Genomic DNA, 20,705 nt, shown 5'->3' with positions numbered 1-20,705 from the left:
CCATGGTTTTTGCGAGGAGGGTGAATGTGGCCTTCTTAAAATTTATTTGATTCCTTTTCATCGGTTTATAAATTCTTCAGTCATCCAATCCCAGAGCATAAACAATAGTTGGTGACTTAGGCAACCAATAGCAACTAATCAAAGTGAATAATGTGTCATCAATTCATAGTCTGAAATAAATTCATATAAATCTGTCAAACAATTCTGAATAATGAAAAAAATCTGTAAAAATGGGCCCGCTATGTGAAGATAACTTATAGACACAAAAAAGGCTAAACTTATGGACTAAATAATTCACTACATATAGTTTGCACAGGTAATGTAAATCATAAGACACAAAGCAGCAACACACTGGGCCTGATTCTATTCTCATTTTACACTGATGTATAACAGGAATAACTCCATTTAAATCAGTTGAATTAAATAGGTGTAAAGCCAGTGTAAGATCAGAATCGTGTTATGTTCATCCAATACTCACATCAACAATAATAAACTTTATGCATCTTTGTCTAACTTGTAAGAGGGCTGATAACTCCTCTCTAGTCTAGTTCAGCTGGGGAAAATAAAGAAATCTTTCTAGCAGCACAGGGAGACAACTTTATTTTTTCCCAGCTTTCTAAGGTGATTAAAATTCTGCCTGAGCTCAGAAAATGCAATGTTTTTATGTTCCTTTTTACCAAACAAGGTTAGACATTCCTTTAGGTGATTTAGCATGACCCACCAGAGGCACGAGGCAAGAGATTGCATTAATCCAGCAGTTTTATTACTTAGAATTCCCAATAGTCTTTTTTGCCTTCTCTTTGGATGCATGGATATAGATATGCACTTGAATGGTGCAAGCAAACCAAATCCTTTCTGACCTTATGTTGTGCTCATTTTCCTACAGAATTCAAAGAGAATAGAACCTATTAGAGAAGAACACCATGTTCTCCTCATCTTTGTTCCAGAGGTAGCAGAAATTGGTATGTCAGGAGAATTAATCTTAATCAGTAGTATTTTATCACTGGGGGTTTTCCCTTTAGCTCAAACTCTAACGCTGATAAAAAAAAGGCAACTGAGAAAATGCTACTGAGAGCTAGTGGAAATAGGGCAATATTTTTGGAACAGAAGAGATCTATTTCTATTTTCCATGAGGTGACCAGGTTAGCTGCAAAAAAAAACAACAACAAAAAAACAAGGAGTCCGATGGCACCTTAAAGACTAACAGATTTATTGGAGCAAAAGTTTTTGTGGGTAAAAAACCCACTTCTTCAGATGCTTGGAGTGAAAATTACAGATATAGGCATAAATATATATTGGCGCATGAAGAGAAGGGAGTTACCTTACAGGTGGAGAACCAATGTTAAAGGCCAATTCAGTAAGGGTAGATGTGGTCCACTCCCAATAATTGATGAGGAGGTGTCAATACCAAGAGACACAAAAAGGGGCAAATACAGTACAGTACTGTGTTAAATGTTAACTACTAATAAAATAAAGGGAAAGTTAAAAAAAAGATTTGACAAGGTAAGGAAACTGTTTCTGTGCTTGTTTCATTTAAATAAGAATGGCTAAAAGCAGCACTTTTCTTCTGCATAGTAAAGTTTAAAAGCTGTATTAAGTCAATGTTCAGTTGTGAACTTTTGAAAGAACAACCAGAACGTTTTGCATAGAGTTGCAAACATTTCAGAGTTACAAACAACCTCTATTCCTGAGGTGTTAGTAACTGTGAAGTTCTATTGTATTTGGTTATCTTTCACACATATAGCTGTTGCCACTAAGAAGTCTATTGTTTACCAATAGGTAAAACAAACACAATAGTTCCTGTGTACAGTGGTAAAGCGATGCCAAAGTTAGCTCAGAATACTTCCATTATTACAAGCTTTCCTAGGAGTCATGCCCCCTAATGACTAGGTAACTGGAAAAAGTATTTACCCATTTACGCTGTTTAGAGAGCACTGCTTAATTATTTGGCAAAAACAGTCCTGAGTGAACTAGGCTTCTATGGACTGAAAGCTAATGTGGAATCCATGCACTTTGCAAAAATTACAATGCCATTTGGTGCTCATTGTCCCTTTTTGGCAGTCTCACCAGAAAGGCTGAGGAATGAATGGGCATGGATACTGAACTACTCCTGGATTAGTCCTTCCAGATAGATCAGCACGTTGTCAGGGTTATCTAAGGGCTAGTGTACACAGTGCAGCAATGTGCTCTACAGGGGTGTGATTTCTAAAACACGCTACCTTGTTGCTCATTAATTGGTCCAAGTAGAGATTCCCTAGTGCACTTTAATGCAGTACTGTTTCAAACAGCACTACAGTCAACTGTACCAGCATGGAACAATTAATGTGCAACCCATTAATGCACTTTAGAAATCACTCCCCTGTAGAGCACACTACCCACCATGTGGACAAGCACGAAGAAAGCTTGCACTGCTGCTGCCTGTTGCATAATGCCATCTGCTAGACACCACATACATCTAACAGACAGACTCAATAGGAAATAGGCTAGAGAGAGATGTGGAGATAGAGTTTGGGGTCTTTGGGTGAAAAATTTTAAGCCGGGTTCATCTGTTAAAATCTTGATGTCATAAATTAATAACAATTCACTGAAGCCTGGGATTCCCTGCTTTCTAAAACATTTAAATCTTAGATTAAAGATGCTGGAAAAAAGCTCCATGTCTATGATTCAGAAGGAAGCTATGGAAATATCCTGCTGGGTTTTACATTGGAAGATAAAACAGTTATTTTCCACTATAAACTAATTTATTCTTTGTATAACTAGAGTATTTTAGAGATACAAGGTGGGTGAGATAATATCTTTTATTGGACCAACTTCAGTTGGTGAGAGAGACAAGCTTTTGAACCACACAGAGCTCTTCTTCAGGTCCAGGGAAGGAACTCCAAGCATCACAGCAATACTTAGAATATTTCAGTGACTCTTGGCTGGGAGACACCCAGTTATTCCAAAAATGTAATGTAGATTTTCATATTCATAACTACTTGTGCTGCTGCTTCTACTGCAAATAGTAAATGAACCCTCTAAACCTTCTTTAACATTTTTCATTCTCTTAAAAGAAAAGACCCCCTTAAATGACTGAAAATTAACCAGGGCACAGAACATTAGCAACAAAAGGAAAAGAAATCTGCCTGCCAAGAGAAGGACAAGACCTGTAGATATATGCACTGCAGACCCACAGAACTCCCTAGTAAGCAACATGTGCTTACCTGGGGGATAACACCTGTCCTGAAAATTGCACAGCACTTCTGATTAGTTAAACTCCATTTTTGCAGGTCATAAAAAAAGGTAGAATGGACAAAAGAGCTTGTTAAAGGGCTTAAAGTGATTTCAATGTATCCATTAACAATCAGTTAGGATGCATGAAATTAAGTGGTATTGTGATGAGAGCTGGGCACTGAGCTGTGACTTCTTGCTTATATTTCTGACTCTGCCACTTACCTGCAATGTGACCTTGGACTAGTCACTTGAACCTCTGTGGATCGAATGCAGCTTAGAGAAAGTGGGTACAATATCCATGGAAATTTTAAGGGTAAACCAGTAGCGATGTCCTCCTGATAGTACTGTGTCTGTGTGCAGTCACACAGCTCCTTCTCCACACACAGTTCAAAACCTCCAATAGCTGCTCACATTTTAGGCCCCTATTCGACACTGCAATCTTTAAAGTCACCCCCAATAACTTATGCACCTGTAATAGTTCTATTTTGCCCCCATTTCCCTGTACTTTTTTTGTGCTAAAGCCTCTTTGGGTTTTCTATTTCCAAGTTACAAGAAAGTGGTTTTAAATACTATTAATTTACTTACAATGTTTTTAATTCTAACTGTACAGTACTTGAGTGCTTTAGTGAGCAGGTGTGGGGTGACTCTACAAAATAGATTATACTGTATCCATTGTCCCAAATAGGTATCCTGGAGAAGTCTGAGAAAGCACAAGCTTTTAAACACTCAGAAGGCAAATACATCTTTCTTCTTCTATCTCTGAGGTTTGTTTAACCGTCTTTTGCCTTATATTGTATTCCTGATGAGCTGAGCTGTATAGTCTCAATTAAACTGCTTTTCTTCAAATGTCTTAATTTTGCTTTGGTGTTTAATTCACTAAAAAAAAATTGATTGCCTAATCTGTTTGTGTGTTATGAACATTGTAATTTAAATATGCATCCAAAGGAACATCATCTTCCTGAAAAGGAAAGCCCAGAATACACATTACACGTGCACATTTCAGCAGTAACACTATTGTCTTCAAGTGTGGGCCAAAGTAAATTTATGACTGGAACATTCAGTAAAACCAAAAAACACACCTATTGACTATCCTTTTGTATTTCCCCCAGTGGCAACCACACTATAGTAGTTTTCTTGGAAGTATGGTCAGTCGCAATTCCTACATTTAGTAACAAATCATATTGACATGGGGTCACAAATATCAACTTCTGAGATTTACTCCAGTATTCATCAAAACTGTTTGATCAGAAAACGATATTTTTCCCTTTGTGGCCCAAATGCAAAAGCCTTTGATACTGGCTTTCCAGAATGTTTCTTGTTGTACTATCCCTAATGTGGTCACATGCACAGTACAGCGTATAATCTAAAACTGATGGCATATCTTACTGGTGAATAAAAGACAATAACATGGATTGTTCAAAGATCAAAGAACTATTTTTTTTCCTGATCAAGAACAACAATGGACGTTTAAGAAGAATCCTACCTTGTAGCATCTAAAGATGTGAATTGTAGCTACTGCCTTTCATCAAAAATTTGTTATTGATTTCCCTTCCCTTAGGGGACTACAGCATAGGCATGTCTGTTTTTCTTCCTAATACCACTCAGAGAGGTGTTTTTATATTGCCATGCAGCAAATGGCTGCAGTGACCCAAGACTATGCCACATTCCCTAGCTAGCACAGTCCTTCTCAATCCAGTAATTCTGTTGGTATCTAAAAGCTGGCTAACTACTCAGGCTAAATAGCTACCCTAAAAAGCGACAAAGAGTCCTGTGGCACCTTATAGACTAATAGATGTATTGGAGCATAAGCTTTTGTGGGTAGTCTGATGAAGTGGGTATTCACCCACGAAAGCTCATGCTCCAGTACGTCTGTTAGTCTATAAGGTGCCACAGGACTCTGTTGCTTTTTACAGATCCAGACTAACGCGGCTACCCCTCTGATACTTAGCTATCCTAAGAAAATCCAAAACCATATCTACTAATAAGCCCACAGAAAACTGATAGCAACATACCCATTCAAATATTTAATAAACAGTCTGTAACAGACACTGAAGTTGCCCAAGACAATACAAATTTTCATTTGAATCCAGCATTGAACTTCAAACGATTCAAGCCCTCCTAAAATTGCTTCCAGGAGAAAGTTCCATCTGCCAAACTGTTGACACAGGTGATTTTACCCAGTAAGGTACTTCAGTAAAATGAATCAATGAAAAGCTCCAGACAGGTTTGCGAAGGTGATCCCATCTTAAATTAGTTTATACTGTTAGGGGTGGGCTGTTTGATCACAGGCATAACTACAAGTAAATTATTGAAATCTGACCTTTTTATACAAGTATTGTTGGGTTTACATGTTATAGAATGCTGGAAGGTCATGACTGGTGTAAAAAAATAATAAAAATAAATCCTGGACACAGAAAATACTTTGATTTTCCAGTCACAGAATGCTCACTTGCCTTTAAGGGAGGCGATTTAATTCAGGGTCTGGTTCTGTGAGATGCCTCCTTCCTCAGTGAAGCCAGTAATAGTTGAGGGTGCTCAGTACTTTGCAGGATGAGCCCCTTGTGTGACATTTAAAGCAAGCCAAGAACACTGCAAGGAAAAACTGCGCAAACGTCAAGGGCACTACATAGAAATGCAGAGTTATTGTTGCTGACTCACCAGACCAGACCCCAAGAGTAGAAAAAGGGTACGTGTCTGAAGCTGAGAAAACTAGCAGCAAAGGCCCGGCAGTGACAAACACAGGCAATATGCCTTGATTAGGAAAAAAGTTTAGGTTGAGGTTCTGTGTTTTGTTATTTAAGGTAACAAAAGTTTGCAGCACCTCTGCCCTTTCACTCTTCTCTACATAGCTTTGGAGCAGACCCAATACCAGGAATCCCAGAGTTTATTGCTGAAATGAACAACATTATGGTCATTATCTGACGTGATCAAACATGGAGCAGAAAATTCATCTTTCCCTTTTGACCTATGTCAGAATTTGAACTTATGTCTCCAGAAATGACAGATTAGTTGAAACAATCCATTAATCTACCTTCTTGTACAATATTTTGACAATATTTCAACTGCTACACAGAAATTGTGAACACAGTGGGAACGAAGCAATCATTAAAATATTCTCTTTACAAGTTGTTTTGGAAAAATGCAAATTACAGAAGATGGACTTGGGTGAGGAGAAGAAATGGTAGGCCTCCTCTGAACCCATGTGTAAGGGAGTGGACTCACCCCTAGGGCACCCCCTGCTGGTCATCCATGGGAATTAGCTCTTCCAGCATCCTGGAGCGCCCCCTGCAGGCTGGTGATCTGCCTTACTGCTGGCCCCTGTGTCCCTCCCAGGACCCCGGTGCCCCTTTCTCTGGGTTGCTTCCCCCCTGGCAGTACCCCCACACTCTCAGGTTCTGGGTCTCCCCACCCAGCGGAACCCCCACCCACTAGCCCCACATCGCCTCAGTGTAAAGATACTTCCAGTCACCATCTAGCCCCACTCCCTGGGGCAGACTGCAGTATATACCACTCATCACAGGCAAGGTTGAGTTGGACCTGCTGCCTCTCTCTATAGCTGCAGCCCCGGTACTGGTCTTAGGCCCTCAGCTAGGCCTGCAGCCTAGGGGTTTTCCAGGCTGGAGCTCCCCAGCTCCTCTAACCTGCCCCCAGCCCTGCTCTACTTCCAGTACCCTGCTCACCTCCCTAGCAGACAGGCCCCTCTCTCTCTACAAGCAGAGAGAGACTCTTGAGCTTCTGGCTGCCCTGGCCTTCTTATAAGGCCCGGTTAGTCTGTTTGGGGCGTGGCCTCAGCTGCAGCCACTTCCCCCAATCCGCTGGGATTTTGCTCCCTTTCCCAGCCCCACCCCTCTGCAGGGATTTTCCAACCCCCTCAGGGCTGGAGCGGGTGCTCACCCCGCTACACCATGACATAGCTCCTCTGCAAATAAAAGACAACGTGGGTGATATAGTCACCACCAGACCAGCGACATAAAGACAAGCTAATCAAAACAGAGTACACTTAAAGTGACAGAGTATGAGTTAGTGTCACATGGACATTCTTCTGACATTTCTCTAGTCATACAACAGGAATCATTGGATGAGATTTAGTTGACGGCAAAGGCTGATACAAAAATACCGAGTACAGGTGGAGAATAAAAAATCCAGAAGATTCAGGATATCTCAATAAATACACAAAAACTCATTGAACAGCAAACTCATAATAAGTGTTGCCCTAACTGTAACTGTCCTATTCCTGCTCATGGTTCTCAATGTCAGCAAAAAGACAGCCTAGAGCTGAACCAGTGAACTAAACTAGACAAGACCTTCTATCTACTTTGTAACAGAGAGTTTAATCTGGTAATGCATGAAGCAACCCACTCCCCTGAAAATGCAGTTTCTCTCAGTGGACCTTCTGAATAAAAAATGTGTGCACTTTTTATTTTCCAGCTTACTTCAAATGTACATGAAATCCAGGAAGCTGAATCCTCTATGGAAACACCAAGAAAACAAAGCTGTTAGGTTCCCAAACTGTTGAAGTCCTACATGCTCTGAACACAGCATAAGAAGATGATGATGACATGAAGAACATGAAGGCTGAACCACGCGTAAGGAAATCAGTTTCTTCATGTTTCCTATTTGCCTGTCTGTGTGGCTCATTTTTAATTTTTTTTTCACAATCATGAACCTTGATAAGCCAGAGACAAATACAATTTCTTGAACAGCACCAGTGTTGTGCTGGAGAAAGTATGCAAAACTGGCTTCCAACAAGGTCCTCAAAATGCAAGTGGTCTACAGTAGTAAGACAATGCTGTATCCTAAGAGATGCTCTTATAACATGATCAATGAGTTTCATGACAGACTTGCCAGAAGTCCAAGAAAAACAGAAGTTTGATGCAGGGAAATACATTTCTTCCGCAAATGACTCATCCCAAGTATACAAAGCTTTTCAGTATCTACAAAGAATTTTAAAATGTTTGGTTTCTCCTTTCAGCTTGGAAATGATCCAGGTGGGCAGGAACTGTAGCTAAAGAAGTGGTGCCAAGAGCTTGCCTGTCTGTGAACAGAAGGACCATGCACAGCCTGTAGAAACAGTTGTGTCATTTAGTCTATGGATATGTATGTATTGCGTTTTGACCTGACTATAGAAATCAAAGGCACTTGAAAGTTGTCTTCCATTCCCCTCGAGACTCTTCCGATGGGTTTGGGAAAGTGGACCAGTAAGCTAGAATGTGGCTTAGAGATGGAGCCTGTGCTGGAAGGGCTGCAAAAGTGTTTCCTATTGACAGTGAACCCTCAGGATTCTTCAGCCAGATTTCTTCCTAGGATGTACGTGGCAGATGCACCTCTGCCACCCTGTCAAAGCTTGCAACAATATTCCCAGAAGCAGAGAGGAGAATTGGACCAGGATTACAGTATCCCACTAGTGGAACTGTCTGTGTGTTGAGCCTGTGCTTCCGAGCCATATTGGGTAAATCTACACAGCAGCTGGGAGGGTGTTTCCCAGCATGGATAGACAGACACTCTGGAGCTAGCATGCTCAATATAGGATGGTGGCTGTGGTGGCATGGGTGGCAGCTTGGGCTAGCCTCTCAAGTGTGTACACAGGGGTTAATCAGGATTGTACTCGTGTGGCTGCACTGCTATTTTTAGCACACTAGATAGAGCAGGGTGAGCATCTACATACATTGTGTATGCACACAATGGAGCTGTTTATTTCATCCTTTCCCACTTGTACTCTCACTACCATGATCCAGCCCTCAGTGTCCTGTCTTCTGCTTCACTTTGCAGCACCAAAAGTTAATTCAAAGCAAACAGGTTGGTAGGGTGTACCACAATGTCCCTCTCTTGCTGTGGGTGCTCTTCTGAGTTCTGGCACCTGGCAACAGAAATCTGCCACTATAGGACTCTGGAACATGTTTCTTCAACTAGGGTATGTCTGCAAAGCAACTAGACGCCCACAGCTGGCCCATTCCAGCCAACTCGGGTGCTCTGGGCTCCGGCTGTGGGGCTGTTTCATTGCTGTGTAGACTTCCAGGCTCAGCCTGGAGCCTGGGCTCTAGGACCCTGCGAGGTGAGATGTTTCCAGACTCGGGCTGCAGCCAGGACCCAGGAGTCTATACAGGAATGAAACCAGAGCCGGCTCCAGGCACCAGCGAAGGAAGCAGGTGCCCGCAGTGGCCAATAGAAAGGAGCGGCAGTCCGTCCATGATTGGGGTGGCACGTTCGGCTCTTCGGCGACACCTCAAGCGCTCCGCTTCAGTCTTTGGCGGCAATTCAGTGGCGGGTCCTTCACTCTGTCTCTTCCTCTTCAGCAGCAGCTCAATTGGGTTTTTCTTTTTTTTCCTTCGCCACTTGGGGCGGCAAAAAAGCTGGAGCCAGCCCTGAATGAAACACCCCTACAGCCCGAGCCTGAGCCAGCTGGCATGGGTCAGTCGCGGGTTTTTCTTTGCTGCGTAGACATACCCTTATAGGCCAGCTCAAATCTCTACTGAAAGACAAACTGGCCAGAATGTGGGCTCTGCAGCAGAGGGCTGTAAATTCTAGTGCGCACTAGTGTGTCCCACACTAACTGGCCCATATGGACACTGTTGGTGTGCACCAAAAGCTCCTTGGTGTACATTAATGTAGCAGTGTTTGAAACAAGCCCAGAGATAGAATGGTAGAGAGACGATGGGGACTGAGGGATGTTTTATTCCCAAGATGGGGATGTAAGGGCATACTTGAAAGCACAGAGCAAGGAGCCCAGAGGAAGGAGAACTGTTACAGGAAGACAGAATCAGAAAAGGAGGCAGGAACACAAGACACATGAATCAACGTAGGGGTCAAGTGGAAGGGCTGCGGATTTAGAGGCAGATTATTCAACACATCTCATTAAAATGGCACAACTGATAATGAGCCTCAGACTTGTGCTGAGTACTACTTTTCTCTGAGTAGTCCCATTGAAACCCCTGTGATTATAATTACAGGGTGCCTGCTTTTCAGGTAGATATGGTCTTAATTATGATTCCTGATATAACATAGATTAGCAACAATTCATTCCTCTTGTAGAATCCAGTAATACTGTGGACTAGACCCTGCCTAAATACTTGTTAATTAACTTCACACCTTATGTAATGTGGGGGAGGGGCTTCTCTGACTAGGAGTCCTATAAAGGTAGCCAGCCAGTAAGGCAGCGGCATAGACAGCTGCAGCAGCACAGGAGCCAGCAAACAGAGCTATAAACTGGGGAGTCTGAGTGGGACTTCTGTTGGAGGAGAAGATATTTGTATATGTGGAGGCTGGTAGGGGCAGTGTGCTGGGAGAAAAGCTGAGCCCTGATTAGGGGGCGGGGCTTCTCTGACTAGAGGTTCTATAAAGGTAGCCAGCCAGTCAGGCAGTGGTATAGACAGTTGCAGTGGCACAGGAGCCAGGAAACAGAGCTGTAAAAAGGGGAGTTTGAGTGGGAGTTTGGGGAAAGACTAAGAAAGGCAGGCAGAAGAACAAACAGGCTACTGAAGGGAGCGTGCAGTGTTCTAGCAGTGTCTTGGTGCTTGTTGTTGGTTTGTTTTGCTGTGGGTGGTGGTGTTTTGGTTTGGTTTGTATTTCCCAGATTTACAGGATTTAGGTGGGAAGCCTATGACAGACACAGAGGCAGCAGTTGTAATGACCCAAGCAGTGGAAGACACAATGAGGATGACTAGATGTGGAAGCTGCGGCATGTACATGGGGGTACCTGATAAAAGTTTAATCTGCATGAAGTGCCGCCTGATAGAGCTGATGGAAGAAAAAATCTGAGGACTGGAGATGTAGGTGGAAACTCTGGTTGAGTTTAGAAGGGGGTTCGAGCGGATGATGGAGCGAAGACATGAGGAGTCTGAATGGAAAAGCTCACACTTGCAGATGGAAGCAGGACCAAAGAACTCTGAGGGGAGACTCCTGGGTGAGGAAAGTGGACGGTGCAAGCATGTGACTAAGAGAACGAGGCAGAGGAAAAGACGGACCAGTGAAGGAGAAATAGAGCTCAGGAACAGGTTTGCAGAGTTGGAAAATGAAGAAGGGGCACAGCAGGTGGTTGCTGAAGGTGAGAGGGCAAGAAAGAAGAGAAGAGCAGTTAGTCCTATAAGAAGAGGGAAAGAGTCAATGGAGATAACACCACCAAATATGAGCCCCAGGACGATATGGGATGCGTTGCGGAGGATTGCAAAGGTGAATAGGAATCGAGAGGACTTGCAGCCAAAGGGAGCAGGGGATAGATGGGAGAATCGCACCGTCACCAGGAAAAGGCAGGTCTACGTGATTGGGGACTCCTTACTGAGAAGAATAGACAGGCCTGTAACCAGAGCTGATCCAGAGAACAGAAGGGTGTGCTGTCTGCCCAGTGCTAAGATACGGGATGTGGACCTGAGGCTGAAGAGGATCCTAACAGGAGCGGGAAAGAATCCACTGATTGTCTTTCATGTGGGAACGAATGATAGGGCTAGATTCTCGCTGGAACGTATCAAGGGAGATTGCCAGGCTGGGGAAGATGCTTAAGGAAATCAAGGCTCAGGTGATCTTCAGTGGAATTCTGCCTGTTCCAAGAGAAGGGCAAGAAAGGTGTGACAAGATTATGACGATCAACAGATGGCTCAGGCAGTGGTGCTATAAGGAGGGCTTTGGGATGTATGGCCACTGGGAGGTATTCATGGACAGAGGACTGTTCTCTTGGGATGGACTTCACCTGAGTAGGGAGGGAAATAGACTTCTAGTATGGAGGCTGGCACAACTGATTAAGAGAGCTTTAAACTAGGAATTGGGGGGAGATGGTTGGGAGATGTTCAGGTAATCTCCACACTGGATTTTAACATTGAGAGGGAAGAAAACGAAGTAAGAAAGGATACAGCTGTGGACAGGAGAATGGACATAAGGAGGAAGGGTAGTGTAGATACCATTCTAATAGGTGATACTGGTGGTAGAACATCTGGGCCTAATTGGGTAAAGAACGTGATCAAAGCCAGACAGCAAAAATTAACATGTTTGTACACCAATGCGAGGAGCCTAGGTAACAAAATGGAGGAACTAGAGTTACTGGTGCAGGAAGTGAAACCAGATATTATAGGGATAACAGAAACATGATGGAATAATAGTCATGACTGGAGTACAGGTATTGAAGGGTATGTGCTGTTTAGGAAAGACAGAAATAAAGGCAAAGGTGGTGGAGTAGCATTATATATCAATGATGAGGTAGACTGTAAATAAATAAGAAGGGATGGAATGGATAAGACAAGAGTCTGTCTAGGCAAAAATAACATTGGGGAAGAAAGCTACTAGAGCCTCCCCTGAGATAGTGCTCGGGGTGTGCTACAGACCACTGGGATCTGATTTGGATATGGACAGAGACCTTTTTAATGTTTTTAATGAAGTAAATACTAATGGGAATTGTGTGATCATGGGAGACTTTAACTTCCCAGATATTGACTGGAGGACAAGTGCTAGTAATAGTAATAGGGTTCAGATTTTCCTAGATGTGATAGCTGATGGATTCCTTCACCAAGTAGTTGCTGAACCAACAAGAGGGGATGTCATTTTAGATTTGGTTTGGTGAGCAGCAAGGACCTCATAGAAGAAATGGTTGTAGGGGACAACCTTAGTTCGAGCGATCATGAGCTAATTCAGTTCAAACTGAATAGAAGGATAAACAAAAATAGATCTGTGACTAGGGTTTTTTATTTCAAAAGGGCTAATTTAAAAAAAAATTAAGGAAATTAGTTAGGGAAGTGGATTGGACTTTAGAACTTGGGGATCTAAAGGTGGAGGAGTCCTGGTATTACTTCAAGTCAAAGTTGCAGAAGCTATCAGAAGCCTGCATCCCAAGAAAGGAGAAAAAATTCATAGGCAGGAGTTGTAGACAAAGCTGGATGAGCAAGCATCTCAGAGAGGTGATTAAGAGAAAGCAGAGAGCCTACTAGGAGTGGATGATGGGCGGGATTAGCAAGGAAAGCTACCTTACTGAGGTCAGAACATGTAGGGATAAAGTGAGAAAGGCCAAAAGTCACATAGAGTTGGACCTTGCAAAGGGAATTAAAACCAATAGTAAAAGGTTCTATAGCCATATAAATAAGAAGAAAACCAAGAAAGAAGAAGTGGGACCACTAAACATGGAGGATGGAGTGGAGGTTAAGGATAATCTAGGCATGGCCCAATATCTAAACAAATACTTTGCCTCAGTCTTTAATGAGGCTAATGAGGAGCTTAGGGATAATGGTAGGATGGTGGAAATGACGATATGGAGGTAGATATTACCACATCCGAGGTAGAAGCCAAACTCGAACAGCTTAATGGGACTAAACTGGGGGGCCCAGATAATCTTCATCCAAGAATATTAAAGGAACTGGCACATGAAATTGCAAGCCCATTAGCAAGAGTTTTTCATGTATCTGTGAACTCAGGGGTTGTACCATATGACTGGAGAATTGCTAACCTAGTTCCTATCTTTAAAAAAGGGAAAAAAAGTGATCCGGGCAACTACAGGCCTGTCAGTTTGAAATCTGTAGTATGCAAGGTCTTGGAAAATTTTTTGAAAGAGAAAGTAGTTAAGGACATTGAGGTAACTGGAACAAAATACAACATGGTTTTACAAAAGGTAGATCGTGGCAAACCAACCTGATCTCCTTCTTTGAGGAGGTAACAGATTTTTTAGACAAAGAAAACACAGTGGATCTAATTTACCTTGATTTCAGTAAGGCATTTGATACGGTTCCGCATGGGGAATTATTAGCTAAATTGGAAAAGATGGGGATCAATATGAAAATTGAAAGGTTGGTAAGGAGCTGGTTAAAGGGGAGACTACAATGGGTTGTACTAAAAGGTGAACTGTCAGGCTGGAGGGGGGTTACTAGTGGAGTTCCTCAGGAATCAGTTTTGGGACTAATCTTTTTATTACTGACCTTAGCACAAAAAGTGGGAATGTGCTAATAAAGTCTGCAGATGACACGAAGCTGAGAGGTATTGCCAATACAGAGAAGGACCAGGATAACTTATAGGAAGATCTGGATGACCTTGTAAACTGGAGTAATAGTAATAGGATGAAATTTAATAGTGAAAAGTGCAAGGTCATGCATTTAGGGATTAATAACAAGAATTACTGTTATAAACTGGGGAGTCATCAGTTGGAAGTAACCGAGGAGGAGAAGGACCTCGGAGTATTGGTTGATCACAGGATGACTATGAGTCGTCAATGTGATATGTCCATGAAAAAAGCTAATGAGGTCTTGGGATGCATCAGGCGAGGTATTTCCAGTAGGAGGTGTTAGTACCGTTATACAAGGCACTGGTGAGATCTCATCTGGAATACTATGTGCAGTTCTGGTCTCCCATGTTTAAGAAGGATGAATTCAAACTGGAACAGGAACAGAGAAGGGCTACTAGGATGATCCGAGGAATGGAAAACCTGTCATATGAAAGGAGACTCAAAGAGCTTGCCTTGTTTAGCCTAACCAAAAGAAGGCTGAGAGGAGATATGATTGCTCTCTATAAATATATCAGAGGGATAAATACCGGGGAGGGAGAGGAATTATTTAAGCTCAGTACCAATGTGGACACAAGAACAAATGGATATAAACTGGCTATCAGGAAGTTTAGACTTGAAATTAGACAAAGGTTTCTAACCATCAGAGGAGTGAAGTTCTGGAACAGCCTTCCAAGAGGAGTAGTGGGGGCAAAAGACATATCTGGCTTCAAGACTTTCCCTCTCTGCTGGCTACGTGTGTCCCAGAGATGTTCAAGTGATTACTGCTACTATCTGTCTAGATATTACTACTGCAGTCATCCTGAGGGATGTCCAATAAGTGGTTTTTATAAAACCATCTTGGCACAGCCTAGTGGAGCAAAAGAAACCCAGGGGGCAAGACCAGATTAAATCAGCAATAAACCCATCTCGGTTTTCCCATGTTTTCCTAGCAATGTGGGATTTGCCGTACTGAATCAGACCCATTGGTCCAGCAAGCCCAGCCTCTAGCAGTGATCAATATTGATACTTTAGCAGAGTATAAGGGAAAAAAAAACGATGAAGCACCTAGCTCATTAATACCAACCCCACTTGTACACTCTGTACCTCCTTTAAGCCACATCAAAGTCTTTGTTCTCTAATAAGAATCAGCTCAATCTCTTTCGTCTTTCCTCATCACAGGTGCTATTAAAATTTGGAATTATTCTAACTACTCCACTACCTGTCAAGGTTACATTTTCCCTATGGAAATATGACCAAAATCTAAACTACATGCTCATAATGTACCAATATAAATTACTCTGTTTGTATTATCTCTTAATTCATCTGCTTTTTAAAAATAATCTACACACAGTGGACTAGTGGCATCACAGGGGATTCTGATATAGGCCTATGATTCCAGGAGCTGGGGCTTTAAGAAAAACACTAAATATTGTGAGGTAAAATTGCAAGAGTTGGCAACGCTCCTGAGAAGTCGGGGACTCAGCAAGCAGATAAGATCTAGGAAAATGATAGTTGTTAGTTAAAAGGAGAGCTGTTGTACAGATGTTATTCACAACCACTGCAACTACCTAGTTATTTATAACAGATATCATCAAAGCACTGAAGTTTTACATTAGATGCTTACATCCAACACAGTTATGCATACTACCAACAAGAATTTTCTCAAAACTGAACTTTCTGGTACCTCATAGGCAATATCTCTGTAGTATGCTTCTAGTACATCATCTCAGTGTAGGATTTACTTGAACCACTTTTCTATTAAAACAATATTTACTTGGGCTTCAGCCTAGTTTTCCAGATGTGAAAAGGCATTAGCAACAGAAAAGGAACCTTCCACTTGAATGGAGTGCACCACTGTGGGTAAGTTCTTCCCCTTCTTAGTTCCCCTAATCCTCTTCTGTTGCTGCACAGCTGTGCTTACAGCACTTTCCTGATTTTACTTCATTTGGAAGTACTCATACAAGGCCAGGTTGTGCTTCTATTATCATTTATTAACAGTACTAACATGCCAAAAGGCCCCAGTAAACATCTCATAGTAAGAGAGAGTGTCTTCCCTGAAAAACTTCCACTCTTGCCTTGTCTGTTTAGATTGTGATAAAAAGAGGTATTATCCCCTGCCTACAGATGGGAAACTGAGGCACAAAGAGATTCAGTGACTAGCCCAAGGTCCTACATGGAATCTGTTATCTCAAGTCCCAGTTCAGTGTCGTAAACACTGAACCATCCTTACTTTCAGGATACTCAAATCACAATCCCTCCCAGCACACAGGGGAAGTGTGCAAGAAGCAGCATCTATTTGGAAGGTGAAGCCATGCTCACCTTCCCAGCTCATGCCAGTGTGGAAGAGAGGAGGAATCAAGGCCAAATTCCACCTTCTCCCTGCTCCCTTCGGAGTGACTTGCCCCCAGGAACACTAGGCAGGAACAGTCCCTGTGCTTCTTGTGCCGTCCCTCATTTGTGCCAGGGACAGAAACTATCTGGCCCAGAGACTAGTGATTAGTCACTCAAAGGCTGTTGGCACCGCATTGCATATTGTTCTCAGGGCCTGGAGAGCAAAACAACCTGAGACAGTTCCAGGGTGCAACTCTCCTATGATGTAGGAGAGCTGGGATCTCATTCTTAAAAAAATAATCCATGTATAATTCCATAGGAAGCACTAAACTATAAACTACACTATTACCCGGGGCAATTATGGCAGATATAATGAGGCTAACATTACTAACGTATTTAGTTGCAGAGCTGCAGTTATAGATTGTTTACAGTATTGGTGGCCAAGATGTAAGACCACGGATTTGGTGAAAGTGTCGTATCTCAGGTACATTCCCCGATTCCTGACGGGAACTTTGGAACAATTGCAGCAGATGATGCCACCCAGGTAATCCATCCCAGGTATTACAGCAAGGCCAGTGAATTCTGGGACAAGTCTTTGGGAATTCAGTCAGTACTGTGTGACTCATGCAAACCACACATGGTCAATCAAGCTGCAATAGTTGTATACCTCTCTATTGAGTTTCTATGCCCTGATTTAAGGAGCTGCCAGTAACTAGAAATGCTGTACTACATTATACCACCTTTTGTGGGGAGAGAGAAGAGGGAAGGAGGAAAAAATGCCCTTTTCCCCCTGGTGTCTGGGTTCTGAAGCAAAGAATACTGAAGGTTTAGCCCATGCAGTGGCTTGCCACATATCTAGCCATTCCCTTTCACCAGATCTCATAAACCTTCCTTTTCCTGCCGTTGCTGGATCAAAAGTAAACTTCTACATCCTGATGTCAGAGAAGAATATTGATCAGTCACAGAGTTGGCCAGGTATTTTTTTTAAGAATGGGAGCCTATTATTTCATTTCTCCTTTGTTTCCCTGCTACAACCGCTGGTAAAATAATTTTCTTTAGTTCGTCAGCAATTCCTGCACTTTGGGAGATTGCAGAGATGTCATGACCTCGGACTAATGGGAGAGATAACATCCAGTCTCTGACTCAGCTAAGTAGCTTGAGATTCTTGAGCCTTTTCTGTTAATTGGTATTATTGGTCATGAGATACCTCTTGCCAGAGACAATATTTTGTAAATACTCACAAGGGAGAGCTCTTGGAGCCACTTACCTACTCTAAGATTTGCTCTGGTTTTGTCTTGTTAAATGGATGTGTTAAGCCTGCTGTCTGTAGTGTAGTGAAACTCTCCAGCGTTGACCAATATATGCTGGCTACTTACATATATATTATATTGATGACATGTATTATCCACACCATATATATTAAGCACAAATATTACTAAGCATAAATATAGCAGTTAAATAGTCTAAATTGGCCTATATCTTTATTATATTCCTGTTCACTTATGCTAAGTATTCAATACCACTTTGCATAGCTGAAGTAAGCTATGGCTTAAGTAGATAGGAAAGCTGTCAGGATCAGGACATATGATTAATGTATTATAGCAACAGAATGGGAGTTCCCCTCACAAGCTGACTACCCTAGGACAAACCTAGGAGGTGTCTTCGTGTTCTTTAGTACCTCAAACACGTGTGTTCAGAACAAAAATAAGAGGTACATCATGCTACCAGAAAAATCAGGTAGAAAGGTGATCAGTTAAATCTGGTTTCAGATGACATACACAGTACCTTTTACTGGTAAACAGGTAGGGGATAAAAAGATGGCTTTCGGGGTGTAACTTCAGGAGCACACCTTCAGCGCAAGGTGAATATAACAATGGTGCATGAGACAGCTTCCTGGAAAATGGTATCATCCATATAGAACCTTTTCCCTGTACTATATTATTATTGGCCTAGAGCAATAAACCTGACTGGCATTGGTTATGGCCTCTTGACTATATTTCATAACAAACCAGAGTGTGGTCAAGCAATTGATTATACAACTTACCAACACCATAGAAGTGGGGGGGGGAGAGAGAGACACACACACACACACAGACAGGAAAGACACCAGTTCCTAAACATTAGGGGCTTCTGTCCTGTCACCCTTGCTCATATTAAGTAGTAAATTACCCCACTGAAATCAACAGGGTTGCTTCTGTGGCGAAGCACTGCTCAATATAAGAGTGGTAGAATTTGGTTGTAAATTACTTTTTGAATAGCAAATATCACTCCCAATTACTTTATACTGGAGACAATTTTAACTTAGTGCCTGTTCTTTAATAAAAGAAATAGCTTCACATTCAAGTTTAACATTAACATTCCTTTATTGTAAAGACAAGCTAAAAACAGTTTGCAGCCCTGTCTAAATGAAGCTGTCAAGTACAAAAATAAAAATTCTAAGAACAACCATATGAAAATGTCTTGCCTCTGCATCCTGCTGCAAGACCTAGGATTATTACTAATTATTTCTAATCTTTTTTGTCATGCAATAGTAACCATTCTAATTCTTACCATGCATTTGCGATCATCCACCCCTGCTAAATCCTCCTCAAACTCTTTTCCTACATCAAATTCCATGATGTAGTTTCTAAAAGTGCTTAGCGTTTTAATGATCATATGATCTCCATTCTGAATGATTTCTTTGTCAGGTTTTAGCAAGTTGGCAATTTTTCTCACAGCAATGTTTACATCTGAAAACAAAACAGAAAAAACAAAAGGATTTGCAGTAAAGCCACAAATCTACAACAATACAAGACTTGTACAACTTGAGAGGATTGGGATGGACCAAAACACAAATAAAAAGAGTTCCCTGGCTATTTTACTAAAGTTCATTACACGTGAATTAATTTGCTTGCTTGGAAAAAACCTTGTACCCTTTACATTTGATACCACAACAAAGGCATGTTTCTAAACAAACAGATGAAAGGAAAGATGACATTACTAATTCCTACTGAGATAAGTAATCAAATTCATTTAGATTACTTAAAAATGCCACTTCTATAGAAATAAGCATTTTACGTGCCTCCCTGCCAACTGCATACACACAAACTTTTACATCAAGCACATTTTGGTTTTTTTCCACCTACATACACTCACTTTCTCCTCTCAAATTTTTTTTTAAATGTTGAGAGAATAATTTTTGCTTGCCCTTTAAAGTTCTGTAGTTGAATCTCTGCATAGATTAGTGATAGCAAGGTAAAAAGCAAACAGGTTACTTAAAGCAAATCAAACAAAACTTTGCATAAGACAACGTAATCATTTTTTTGAAGAAAGCATTTTTTAAGAATGCATGAAAATTGTGGCTGGGACTATCCCAGAAGAAATCAAATCCAACCCAAGATTAAGATAGGTGGTATTTTATTGATTATTTGCTAAAGAAACATGAAAAGAATCTTACCCAGTGCTTTCAGATACTCCTCAAAATTGTCATTGCTAAGCATTTTCCAGTAACCATTGAAATTTGCAGGCATTTCTGGGGTATATGATAGCCAAAACCAAAGCCTCAGAACAGCGAGTTGATTCTGCACCACACAGCTCAATGCCTGTCCTCTGTGGCAAGTTTGAACTCTGGTTTCTTTTATCTGTTCTTCAGACCATGCAGTTATTCGAGCCCCTCTAATCCGATTACCGCTGAAGGGTTACCATTAAATCCTTCCACAAAGCTGAACCTTTCAGATTTATAATGACAGCAAGATGGCTTCATTTAAATGGAATAGAACTTTCACTTTCCATACAATGGCTGTAAGGCCACTGCTTATCAGGGTATCCATTTTATCCACATTACTCCTCCCCTTTTACGCTGCAATAAGATGGCTGGTTTAGGCATGTGGATGGACATTACAATAGGTGGCTGGGTATAGTGGACACATTGGGTGGCTTCTGCAGATAATTGAAATCCTGTTTCTTTGGAGTATTTGAGAATATTTTCAGTGTTTTTTTTTCTCTCTTCCCCTCTGAAGAGGCTCACACAAACTCTACTAGTGAAAGTAATTGTGTGTTCTGTTTTAGAGTTTAGTAATAAGCCATGATTATACAGTCATCTTCAAGCGAGGCGTGATGCCAGCAGATATTGACTGGTTGGTGAATTGATGGCTCAGGAAAAGCCAGTCATTATTCAGCAGAGGTTATTATTAGAGCATAATGGCCAATTCCTGTTATCTTATGTCTTCATCAG

At 41.7% G+C, this 20,705-nt stretch overlaps 1 protein-coding gene across 1 annotated transcript in view; it reads right to left on the bottom strand.

The window, feature by feature from the left end:
• RBP1 (retinol binding protein 1) overlaps positions 1-20,288 on the bottom strand; it is a 28,698-nt gene extending 8,410 nt beyond the window's left edge. The window contains exons 1-2 of the mRNA XM_039486931.1: positions 19,929-20,288; positions 19,043-19,221 (exon numbers count right to left, since the gene is read on the bottom strand). Of these exons, the coding sequence (XP_039342865.1) occupies positions 19,043-19,221; positions 19,929-20,001 (252 nt within the window). The 5' untranslated portion in view covers positions 20,002-20,288. The remainder of the gene's footprint in view (positions 1-19,042; positions 19,222-19,928) is intronic.
• Between the last annotated feature and the right edge of the window lie 417 nt (positions 20,289-20,705).

This window comes from Mauremys reevesii, linkage group 9, assembly GCF_016161935.1.
Source record: "Mauremys reevesii isolate NIE-2019 linkage group 9, ASM1616193v1, whole genome shotgun sequence".
In the NCBI taxonomy this organism is placed as follows: domain Eukaryota; kingdom Metazoa; phylum Chordata; order Testudines; family Geoemydidae; genus Mauremys; species Mauremys reevesii.
The sequence above is the reverse complement of the archived record's forward strand: the minus strand, read 5'-3'. Positions and strand labels throughout refer to the sequence as shown.